The sequence below is a fragment of the Momordica charantia genome (assembly GCF_013281855.1).
Source record: "Momordica charantia cultivar OHB3-1 chromosome 3 unlocalized genomic scaffold, Mcharantia_2.0 BLBB01000003.1, whole genome shotgun sequence".
NCBI lineage: Eukaryota > Viridiplantae > Streptophyta > Magnoliopsida > Cucurbitales > Cucurbitaceae > Momordica > Momordica charantia.
The window spans coordinates 3,896,297-3,908,931 of NW_028275161.1; the positions used below are offsets into that span (position 1 = coordinate 3,896,297).

General features: G+C 34.5%; 1 protein-coding gene across 2 annotated transcripts in view; it reads right to left on the reverse strand.

Moving 5' to 3' along the window:
• The window catches only part of ATG6 (AUTOPHAGY 6), a 29,306-nt gene extending 23,144 nt beyond the window's left edge, over positions 1-6,162 (reverse strand). The window contains exons 1-4 of one of the 2 annotated variants that reach the window (XM_022295802.2): positions 5,807-6,162; positions 4,002-4,251; positions 3,151-3,476; positions 2,848-3,018 (exon numbers count right to left, since the gene is read on the reverse strand). In XM_022295802.2, the coding sequence (XP_022151494.1) occupies positions 2,848-3,018; positions 3,151-3,476; positions 4,002-4,143 (639 nt within the window). In that variant the 5' untranslated portion in view covers positions 4,144-4,251; positions 5,807-6,162. Of the gene's footprint in view, positions 1-2,847; positions 3,019-3,150; positions 3,477-4,001; positions 4,252-5,806 lie in introns of those variants that run through there. The other variant, XM_088122285.1, reaches the window with a different exon arrangement.
• Between the last annotated feature and the right edge of the window lie 6,473 nt (positions 6,163-12,635).

Genomic DNA, 12,635 nt, shown 5'->3' on the forward strand with positions numbered 1-12,635 from the left:
TGTTTCCAAAGCGTGAAGGTTGGAGGAAGGAAGCAGCTTCTCTTCTTCGTTGGTGGGTAGCTAGGTAGGGTAGAGTTGTGCTGTCTTTTCAGTTTTCTTTTTTCTTTTTTAAGTTTTGGGTCTCTTTTCAATATTTTAAGGGCTGGTCAACGTGTTCCGACGTGTCGTCACGTGTCCCAAGCATGTCTTGGGCGTGTCCGAGATATAAATAAACAAAAAAAAAGAGGGACACGCAAATAGGCGTGTCGGACACGTGTCTGGAGCGTGTCCGACACGGACACTCCACCTAAAATGGAGTGATCGTGCTTCCTAGATCCCTACAATCGGTCTTCCAAAAAAACTTCTGGGTAAAAGGCGCAAGCGAGAGCTCCTCCAAACCGTCTACTAGCCAAACCGCTACCATCTCTTCCACTGAAATTGTAAAAGCTTTCTTAATATAGGTCTCTGTAATTTTGAAAAATATGCCCCTCTTCTCCGAGTCAATGGGATAGGAAAACCATTTGTTTTCGATCTTCACCAACCTACTACGATCCATCTCAAACACACACACCGAGAGGGAAGTTATCGGAGGAGAACCACATTGTCGGAATGAACAGTCAGCTCGGCAGGAGAGTGAAAGTTGAAACAGAGAGAGTGAGACTTCCATCAGCCCACAGCGAAGCCCTAGTCGCATATCTCCACAATATTCAAGCTCTATTTTTAAGCTGCCAGCCTTGAGGTGCTTCTACAACCCAAATCATTCACCTGCCTCAGCAAAAATGCAGACAAGCCACAAAGCCAACATCGAAACACACGGTTTTGATCTTTCTGGACACGTGAAGCATCCAACTTTGGAACCTAAGGGGACTCTATACTCTTATATTTTCATCTCTCAAAAATGCAAACTTTATAATTTTCCTTCTCTTCTCTTCTTTTTTCTTTTGTAATATTCTTATACTTTTAATAGACCCCTCTCCCCTATACAATCATATGATACTTTAAACTGTGAATTAATTCTTTTTTTATTGGGACTTTTAAAATATTTTTTTATAAATGTAAAGGGAGGTAATGTTGTTGGTTATTCACCTACATAACATTTTTCTCCTTCAATAAATGACGAGTAGAACCTGCGCTTAATTAGTACTCATTCATTACTAACCTCTGCTAAATGGACTTCTTAATCTTGTCTAAGTTAACCTTTCTTTGGAGTATACTGTCTGCCTAATAGAACTTAAATCATGAATCATATCATGGGATACCTTGAAATCTCAAGTTCGAGTCATGCGTTGGTCATAGTGTTGCTCAGCCTAGACAAGGAGCCCTAGTTATAGAAATCTACTAGCATAAGCCACACAGCATCGATTATGAGAAATATATATATATATATATAGAGAGAGAGAGAGAGAGTATAGAGGAGAATGGTTGCTAAAGACAACCAAACATTACTCTTGTCCTCTTCCAATTTTTTTTTCCAGGAAAGGAAAAGGTGTATAGAGAGGAACTAGAAAGCTTGTTTGGGTATCTTGGGGGATAATGTGTCTTGAGTTTCCTAAAAATGAGTTGAGAAAGAGTGGATTCGCTAGGCCTATGAGGGAGTTTAATAGGTTTATCAAGGATTGAAACCTACTAAATCCCCCTTGCCCTTGGCGAGCTTGTTTGGGTTGTGACATGGTCATGTTGGTGTCACAGGGAACACTAACGTGTCTAAGTTTCTTAAGAAAAAAGTTGCACTTTGCCTATGAGGGAGTTCGGTTTATCAAGGATGGTAACCTACCATATCTCCCTTGTGAATGGTAGGTTCACTTCATGCTAGGGTTGTGTGTGGTAAATTGTTGTCGGGAGGGCGGATGGATGAATTTTAATAGGTAAGACAATCTTTAGGTCCTAAAATCACTTCCAAGATTTGTTTGGATGTGTTTTTTTTTTCGCTCTTGTATATTTTTTCATTTCTTGTCCATGACACCTCAATTTCTTATAGATATAAAAAAAAAATTGTTTGGGTGTGGAACCTAGTTCATGGGACACTACCCTTTTAGGTTTGATAATACATTGCTTACATATCCTTATTTTAAGTTTGTCTTCCGCTTCCTGGTGGGGGATAAATGTTGAGGTAATTGAGAGAGATTCGATTAGTCCATACTAAAATATTGGAATCGCCATGTCTTTAGAGATATCAATCAATCGCCATGTCTTTAGAGATCTCAATCTTATGATACCGAAGGTTCTAGGTTGAATTAGATGCTCAGATAGCTTAGATAGGGACAAGAGACCTCAATAAGATGTTAAGGAAAGAGTGCCCCCAAGGGACAGTCCGTTAGGCAAGGGCTTAGGGTTTCTTGGTCATACTGGTTTAGAGATCTCAAGTTCGAACCTTCCAGTGAGCTTAATACCAAAAAACTTTTATGTCTCCTAGGTTCGGGCTTTGGGGCGAGCGTGGGTTCTCCTAGGTTTGGGGAACAAAGCTCCGACCCTAGTTATCCAAAACAAAGAAGTTAAGGAAAGAGTGAGTTGGAGTGCTTTTGTAGTGGACAAAGTTCTACAATAATCCTTCCGTTTGTTCTTAACTTGGAGGACTTCTTTTTGTAGTCTCTAGTTTTGGTTTCTTTGTCCAGGCTCCCTTTGTAATTGACGTTTCTTCTTTTTTTGTATTGCATTTTTTATTCTTTCATCCGTCTGAACAAGGAAAAAAAACAAGCATGTCTGCTTTTGAATCTTTGGACAACAACAAACCTTAAACTCAAATAAAATATAAATATCTCAAGAATATTTTCTCCATAACTTCCTAAGCTGCCATCCTTCTGAAATAAAATAATCAGCATCCCTTGTTGTTTTGAAAACAAATTCTTGAATATCATTGTTGCATTGTACCTTTAATTTCTCTTTCAGAAAATCAGCTTCAGAGAGAACGTTTCGTGACTCCCCCTCCAAACGTTTGAGGCAGGCTTCATATGCCTTAATGTCCCTGTTCACATCTTCAACCTCCTTATCAAGCTTATCAGACAAAATCCTCATGCATTCCAGGCACAAAGGCTGCTCAACCTAGTTAGACAAACAGAGGCATACAGTTTAGAACTACTTTCACCAAACATATCAAGAAAACAAATCAGCCACTACATTACTGGCCGAAATGAAACTGACAAAAAACATTAAAGTTCTTGAGCTTTAGATTACCTGAGTTTGAGTTTTAGCAATCTCAAAAGCACGTTTCAAGATAGTTATTGTGGTGTGAAACCCAGAATTATTTGGCTGCATTGCCCCATCAGGCGATGGTATATGCATTCCACCTCCATCAGATGGAGATTCATTCTTATACACAACTACAAATGACTCTTCCATAGCCTTTCCGGTTTGTCCCATGTCAGCCTGACCAGCTCCCTCACGAGGACGATGAACTCCTTGTGATTGGGGCCTCTGCTTTGGCAACACAACATAGGAATTATCCATGCGTGTGGAAGCCAACATGCTACTAGCCCCATGAGCTGCAGACCCCTGTATCCCTGAACGTGTTTATCACCAGAACATATTAATTACAAGAAGCATACACCTTGCAGACAGAACATTAAACTAACCTTCAGACATGCTTTAGTACTTAAAACCCCAGAGGGTTAACTAATTCTCAAACTGTCCAAATGTAAATCATCAAACTTAAAATAACATTAGCATCTTCTCTCCTCTTTTTTAGTTATAGTAAAGGTTATAACACAAAGTTCTTCAATAATTTAGGCCACAGTCTCTCCCGTGTTAATTTTTTATAATTCATGGCCTAAATTCACAATACGCACCCTGTATTCGATCAACTTCAAATTGCGTAGCCCACACTGTCTGTTAATGGAGCTAGAACTATTTTGCCAAAATTTTTGTAAATTACCCCGTTATACCATGCAATCGATTTACACCATCTAAATTATAGCACCACAATCTTACGTAAATGACTACAGAAATCTAAAGTAACTAAAGAAAATACAACCTAGATACCGAGAGTGCAAAAGTATAATATTAACAAGAAGAGTACAGAACTTCACCGGACCGAGCAGAGGAATCGTTGATGAACTTATCAGCATGGGTGTCAACGCCAACGAAACATAAGGACTGGCCGCAGTTCTGGCAGCCAAATCGAGGAAGATTTGGATCCGCCAGAAATGTCCGACCCGATTTGTCGCCCATCGTCCGTCCCTCTACAATTGGATTGATTCTAATGTGAAAAATGAGGTGTTTTGATATTTATCCAAGCCCTTGCGTGGAAGCACAAGAAAACCAATGAGGCGATTCCAGCTGTGGAATAATGAAGTTAATTTAATATAATTTAGAAAATAAAAATAGTTTATTTTAAATTGATCTGATTTTTAGATTAATCTTTAGTGTTGTTATAAATATTACAATAATGTAGATGTCCATAACATCCCATAGATTATACGTAACATCAACAGCATCTCAGACAAGTTTGATAAGAGAATCACATTGTTAACTAGGTACAACTTTAGAAAGAAACATACCATTGCAGCACTCAAACTTATAAAAATTAAGAACATCAAAGGAAATTTACATATATATCGAACAATATTAAGTTCAATGCAAACAAAGAAACTTATAAGTAACATGCAGTACAAGAAAAGATTAGGAGGATATGACCAGACCAGGATTGTTAGACCTTTGATTACTGAAGAACTATAGCCTCTAAGAATAAAATATACTCTCGAAATCTATAAGAGAGCTCTGATGCCTTACAAAGTTACAAGAGATCATTCGCCACAATGTAATATGCTTTATTTATGCCCGACCTATGCTCTTCGTTTTAAACTACAACTTAACACATTATTTGCACACAATTCTTTGTGCAAGCAAAATGACTCTAAATGACTATATTAATTCTTTGATAACAATTTGGTTTTTAGTTTTTGGTATTTCAAAATTAATTTTGTAAACACTTCTTCCACCAATAAGTTTCTTTGTTTTTGTTATCTACTTTCTTAAAATATTTTCAAAATCCAAGCCAATCATGAAAACTAAAACCAAGAGTTTTAAAAAACTAGTTTTTATTTTTGAAATTTGGCAAGGATTCAAATGCTTTTTTTAGGAAAAGGTGAAAACTGGGGAGCGGGTGCCCCTGGTATAGGGGAAGGGGAGCAAAGCTCCCACTCCCCGTTTTCAAAAAAAAAATGGTGAAAACTATAGTAACTAAATTGTGAGAACATAAACACAATTTTCAAAAACAGAAAACAAAAAACTAAATCACTATCAAAGGGGCCTAAATAATCTTTTGAATGATTTTACAGCTTAGTTCCATTCTCATGTAAACAAGCCACAAACTAAAATAGATTTAGAGCCATGAGTTCAAGCCTCGATAGCTAGCAGAAACCCAACTAATATTTAGGCGTCTACATTTAATTAGTCAAATGTCAAGGAAACCAACATCCTCGAACCTCAAGGTACATGACTAGGTACAGTACAAGCACAAGACAAAAAGATATATATAATAAAAAGAAAGAAATATAGCTAAGAATCCGGGTTGTAAAATATAATTTTAAAAATTACATACCCTAAACATATAAAATTGAGCTGAAGAGTAAATGAACAACATACAGCACGCCAAAGAAGAAGAGTGCAAAAAGTAGGATAGGGGTTGAACAGTCCAAGAACAGAATATCAGGCCCAGTAATACAGAAGAGCAAACAAATAGAAAGAGCATCATTCGAAATACCTACAAAGGAGCAAATCTAAACTAACGAACTCAAACTTACTCTAATTAGACCCAAATTAAGCCCTAAGCCAACAGATCCAAAATTGTGGGAGAATTTTAAAGCACAATTAAACAGCAAATTAATCTAACCTGGGACGCAAGGCATTAAGGGTATTTGATAGTTTAAGTCCGAAGAGGTTTGTTACTAATGATCTGACTTGAGAAGAGTGTGGGTTTCAAAATCTGAGGTGGTTCGAGGTAGTTTTGCAGAGTTCGATCAGGTCTGGAACAGAGGGTGAAGTTGTCGCCACGAGGTCGTCGCGGCGCCGCACATCGAGAGTTACGCCACCGCTCGTGCTGGAAGCTCGCCGGAGTTATGGTGATCGCTTGGATCTCGTTGGCTGGGCGGAGATCGTACGTGAGGGTAAATGGAAGGAAGAAAGAGAGAGATCCTATTTTTTTAATCCTAATTTCTAAAGGAAATTGGAGAAATTTTAGGTTTTTGGGACTCAATAGCCATTTTGCTGGGTAATTTCTTTTAATAACGCGTTTTTTTACTTATTTTCAAAATAATGGTGGTTTAAATAAAATTAAATAAAAAATGTATTTTTCAAATTTATTCCAAATATAATATTTTTGAAATTATTCCGCCACTTGGTCGTCTCTTGAAGTCATTTTCAATATTTTATCATCTCTGGAAGAAACAACTTTAACTCTATTAGCATCACATGTGATTTTTTTTTTTAAATCAGATATCATCTCGAAGAGAGACAATCATCTGTTAGCGCATATATTTTTCGAAAAAAAAAGTAAAGTATTATAATATTTTATATATTAAATAATAGTATTTTATTTTAAATTTTAGACAGTAGCGCATTGGATGCAGTGTGAAGGTTGCCTTCCTTGATTGGTCTTAGAAAATGCATTTTTTTTACTATTCAACTTTTTACTTATTATTATTGTATATCATTGTATTTTATATAATATTATTTATTATATATATTTTATTATAAATAATATGTATAATATATAAAATATAGTTATTATAGTTTTCAGTAATAATAATAAAAGTAACAAAAAAAATTGAAATAAGGCTTGAACTTTTGAACTCAAGGAAACAAGATGAGGCCAGATCCATGGCGCCAAAACTAGTTTTAAGTTTATTGTGCTAATAATATTTTATTTTTTTCTAAAAAATCAACATCGATGTAGTCGTCTGCGCGCCAATAGATGGTCGTCTCTTCAAGAGACGATCATGTCTTGATTTTTTTCAAAAAAATCAGACATGGCGCCTAAAAAATCAGACATGGCGCTAATAGAACCTCACGTCCTATGGTCGTTTCTTCAGAGACGACCAAATGCTTAAAATTGCATGGTCGCCTTTGAGACAACCAAGTGATAGAATAATTTCAAAAGCATTGTTTTTTTAATAAGTTTGGAAAAACGCATTTTATATTTAATTTTACTTAAACCAGCATTATTTTGAAATTAAGTTTTAAAAAATAGCATTATTAAAAAAAAGACACACAACACATACTCATTTTTACCCCTTTTTCTTTTAATCTTGACATCACCTGGATAACAATATCAAATGGTTCTTGCTGCCCCTTCACTAATTTTTTAGATTTCTCTCTTGTTTTCTCTCTATCTCTCCCCCTTTTTCCATAAATTTTTTTTCTTTCTTTTTATTTTTCCATTGACTCATTATTTCTTTGTTTTCTCTTCCTTCTTTTCTTCCATTTTTCATTGTTCCCTCTTTCTCTCTTCCGCGACCAATGGGTTTTTTCCTCTCATTCTCTCTCAAAATTTCTTGGGTTTCTATTTTCCTTCTTGTCTCTTTCTCACTTTTCTCTAATTACTATTATTCTCTTTCTTTTTTACTCACCACAAAAAAAAAAAAACAATCCATTCACAAAAAACCGTAAATCTCTCATCTCTATCCTCCATGAACCACCACTCCTCCTCCCTCCTATTTTCTTTCTTTTTATTTCTTTTGAAACAAGCAACCCTCAAGCCTTCTCTTTCATTTTTTTTCCTTTTTTTTGTTAACCAGCAACCTCTATAATTCTGGTGACCTTCAACAATCGCTGCTGATGAGAGAGGTCGTTTGCTGGAGAATAAGGCTCAGAGGAGGAGGAAGTTCGGCCTACGACGACCTACGATGGGGAAGGAGATAATCTCAATCAAATATAGGGAAGTAGAAAGAGATCGATCGACATAAACTGAGAGCGGAGCGAGAGTGAGAAAGACGATTTAATTAACAATTAATTTTAAGAATCCATTAATTAATTTATTTGGTCAAATAATTTAATTTCTTCAAATCTATTTATAAAATTAATAAATTTCTTAAATCATTGAATTGAATTATTATACAAATTTATAAAGTGAGTAATTTCAAATGTTTTGAAATAAAATGTCGTTTATCTAAACAATAATAACAAAATTTGGTTAATTTAAATCAAATCATAAACTATATTAAATCAATCATAATTGAACTAAATAAATAAATTTTGAAACAGTTCGGTCAAATTCAAATTCAAAATGATTAACAAATAATCTAGAGATTAAATATTTTTTTAATTAAAATTTTGAAAATTGGAAGGAGGGAAATGGAATCTCAATGTCTCCTCAATCTCCTTAATTTTAGTCATGAATGTTGTTGGTATTCAAATTTGCAATTTAATCCAAATTTATTTCCTTAATTGATTTTTATTTCATCCTCAAAAGTAAGTATTTGAACTAATCATTTGAAATATGAAATAAATCTCTCATTTAATCTCTCGTAGTTTTAATTTATTGGGATTTATGCCCTAAAACCTCATAATTTATTAATAAAATGATTTGATTATTTTTATGTGCAACTTATATTATTCATTTTATGAAAATCTAAGGTTACTAGTGTAAACTTGAACAATATGTAATTGACATGCAGATGATTGTGTTAAAGTAGTAACGTAAAAAATCTAGAGTATACGGTAGGGTTGGATGTCTTATCTTGGTAAAACTGTTGATACAACCTACTTTGCAAAAGTTACAAATGATTTAATCTTAATCATTCATGTGGAAACATGTGAGTGGGGGTATCATAGATAATGAGTTTGTATAAAACTGAGCCACGATGTATCTTGTATTTTCTTATTTGACTGTTATAGAAATTGCAAACACACTAGGATGATTATATGCTCGTTTAATCTTAATCTTGAGTGTGTTGTGAACTCCTGCCTATGCGAGTGTATTATTCTTTGATTTACATGGATGAGAGTAACTAGAGTGTTCGTCTAATAAGTGCTTACTATTTTGGGAACATATTCAATTGGAGAGTTGGGAACATTTCTACACAAAATAAAATTTAGAGCCACTCAATATTGGAAAATGCAAAGTGTGTACTTCTCCTTATTGAGTGAGTATATAAGTGATTCTCTTATTGTGCTGGTACGGGCTTGGATAACAGGGTATCTTCCTTCTTGATATCCCAAGAAGAACAAACCCATGATGAGATCATGGAAGGCTATTAATCAGAGAACCAATGAAACTTAAGTAGTGAGAGATGAGACCAAGAGCAAAACGGTAATTTCGTCAAACTAGGACCAGGAATCACTTTGTGAAGGATAAGATGAGCGGTTATGATTATATCCGTAGATATAACTCATATGCAGTGCATGAGAGTGCTGTAGGATCGATATGGCAACACTAGAGGGGGGTGAATAAGGTTGCTTACGAAAAATAAAATTAAGAATAATAAAAAATCAAATGAAATTTAAATGTGTATATTAAAAGAGTAGGAGAAAGAAATGACACTAGGAATTTTTATAGTGTTTTGGAAATCCCTACTCCATTCCCCAAAACTTCTTTTTGGGTATTTTACTGTGCCGGCTCTTTTACGGATGAGAATCAAATCGATCGACCATCTTTTTGTCCTAGGCTAAAAAGAAACCCACGATCTTTTTAACTGGTTCAGGATTTAACCAATTGTGTTTTCTCACAACTCAAGGTGTACCCACACCTTAATACAAAACCCAAAATGTAAAATAAGCAATTCAAATTAAGTACCTCACTAAGGTAGATTTACAAATTCCGCACTAAAGCAATAACTAAAAAACTACACTCTAATGTATCTCTCATAAAAAAATATGGATAAATTTTTGTGTGGAGAGAATGAGAAGTTTTAGGCAAAATAATTTGAAGAGAGAAAGATGTTTGCTTAGATAATTGATGTGTAGAGAATGATGAATTTAGTGGTTTTAAATAGAATTTTGTGGATAAAATTTGGCCATTGGATTTAGGGCAACAAAAGTTGAACGGTGTAGATTTAGGTGAATGATAAGGTAAAAGAATAAAAGAAATTTATGGAGATTTAGAAATTATGGAGATTGGGAGTGATTTAGGAGATTGAGAGTGATTGAAGAGATTGAAAGAAATTTGTGGAAATGGATTTGTAGAGATTGAAAGCGCCACATCGTCTTCTACTTTGTTTAATTGTTGGATGCCACGTCAACATAAGTATGTCATCTTAATGCCACATTTCAACTTCTGAGTGGTCCAGTTGTCCATGTCACCTGCCATGTATGATTTTTCTCCATGTCACCCGCCACATAAGAAAAAATAGGAGGAGAAAAAGGGGGACGAGATGGAAGAGAAACAAAAAGATAAGAGAGAGAGGACGAAGAGAGAAAATGCAGTGTTTCAAATAAGGGAGGGAAATCTAAAAAATTAGTAGAGGGGCATTAAGGGTCATTTGATATTCACGGTGATGTCAGCAAAGATTAGAAAGTATGAATTTTGAAAAAAGGTGAGTAAAAATCAATATTGTGTTGGAAAAATGATTATTCAACCCAAAAATCCATAAATTTTTAGTATAAGAAATTCATGGGAAATTGACGGATATGACTTGAAAAAGTTTTCAGTGCTTAAATGACATACTTTTTGAAACATGTTTTTTCACGAGGAAATTGACCAATATAACCTTAAAAAAATTAGGTTTTGCTCAAATGACCCAAAATTTTAATACTCACTATTTTGACCCAATTTATTATTTTTAATAAAATATAGTGCATTTAAAAATTTACTCACAAATTTACTCACAGTAACCGTTGGGAGATCTTTTCCCCTGCTTCTTCCTTATTCTTGGTTCAACTTGGTCAAGATTTTGAGAATTTCAATTGTTTTCTTTCTTCCTCTTCCTATCTGAACTTGGTGTGTGTGATTTGAACATCAGATTTCTGAAACTCATATAAAATTTGAATTTCAAAATGGAAAGTTAGTATTCTATCTCACATTTTTTAGTCGCTTTTCCCCCTAGAACTTTCAGTTTTTTTATAATATACAGGGTTAGTTTATGACTGTTGGGATGAGGTTGTTTCTGACTTTTGTGATTTTATGTTGAGTAGCAAATGGGTTGTGTTCGACGATTTCTTACTCTTTCAGTTCTTATAAGGTGTTAAAAGAAATATGAAGAGTAGTTTGTGGATTTGAAATGAGAAGTGAAAATCTAGGTTTTCTTTGAATCTCAATCGAGTTCGTATGAATCCCAATCGAGTTGCTCAATATGTTTTGAAAAAATCATGTGCCAAAACTTGAGGAAGTTGTCACGGGATTTCAGTTTAGGGTTCAATTTAATTTATGAGATTTCAAATCAAGGTTTGATTTGAAGGGGATGTGAATCTCGGAGCGGAGCAATAGAACGTGTTCTTGAATTTCTTTTGAAATTTAAAACACAAAAAAATATAAAACAAGGAAGCATGTTGGATTTTACCTTTGAAGATTCTTCTTCGTGTGATCCCAATGAGAGAACACCACTTGATCTTCCTTGCTTTTGGATATGAGATATCTTCTCCTGAATCTAGGGGAAATTCCAAGACCATTAGGATATCTTCTCTTTTTAATTAATAATAAACAATATAATTAAATCAATTAACAATTAATTAATTTAAATCAAAAAATAAATAAATAATAAATAATTAATTATTTAACTTTTAATTAAATATCACATATTTAATTAAAACTATATATTTGAATCATATTCAAATGCATCTCTCTTGTATAATATAGTTATAATATGAATCCAATTCATACTAATTATTTGAATCCTATTCAAATATTTCTCTCATAACATATAGTTTAATTTGAATCTTTATTAAAAAATAAACTATATGTATAATGTATCATAATATACATTATATGCATTCCATGGTATATAATTTTGAACATTTAAAATTCTCTCAAAATCTTGATCCTTGTTTTACTCATTGTGAGCTAGCAAAGGGACCTAATGGACCTATAAATCAGAAGCTCAAATGATACGATATTAATCAGTCAAACTCATTAACCGAGTTAATCAACATTTGTTAACTGCGGGTCACTCCACTAAAGACCCGCAACTGCACTTTTCTCACTGCATAATATTTTTCGTGTCCACGGATGTACAACCATTAACGGCAAGTCAATCTTTCACGAGTGCTCGTAACTCTAGCTGGGTCAAATTACCGTTTTACTCTTGAGTAACATCTTACTCCTTAAATACCACTGCTCCTCTAATGAACAACCCAGTTATGGTCTGACCAATAACCGAAAGTCCCTATGGACCAATGAGAGGGTGGGACCCCTTGTTCAAGTCCCTGAGTCAGCATGTAAGGGAACACTCATCTACTTCCCTAAAGTCGGGAATGAGTTAATTTCATTTTGTGTAGTGATGTTCCCAGCTCCCCATTCGGTCTCGTCCCTAAAATGGTAGGATTATTGAGTCGGCAACCCGGACCACTCTCACCCATACAAATCAAAGGACGATCCCTTATAAGCAGGAGTCTATAACTCGCTCATGATTAAGATTGAGTTACCTGGTTATCCTATGAGATAACAATCTATTGACTAATGGTGTTAAAGCCAATGATTAATTATTTTGCGATCTGGTCTTATACAAACTCATTGTATATGATACCCCCACTCACATGTTTCTACATGAAAGACCTAGATAAAGTCGTTT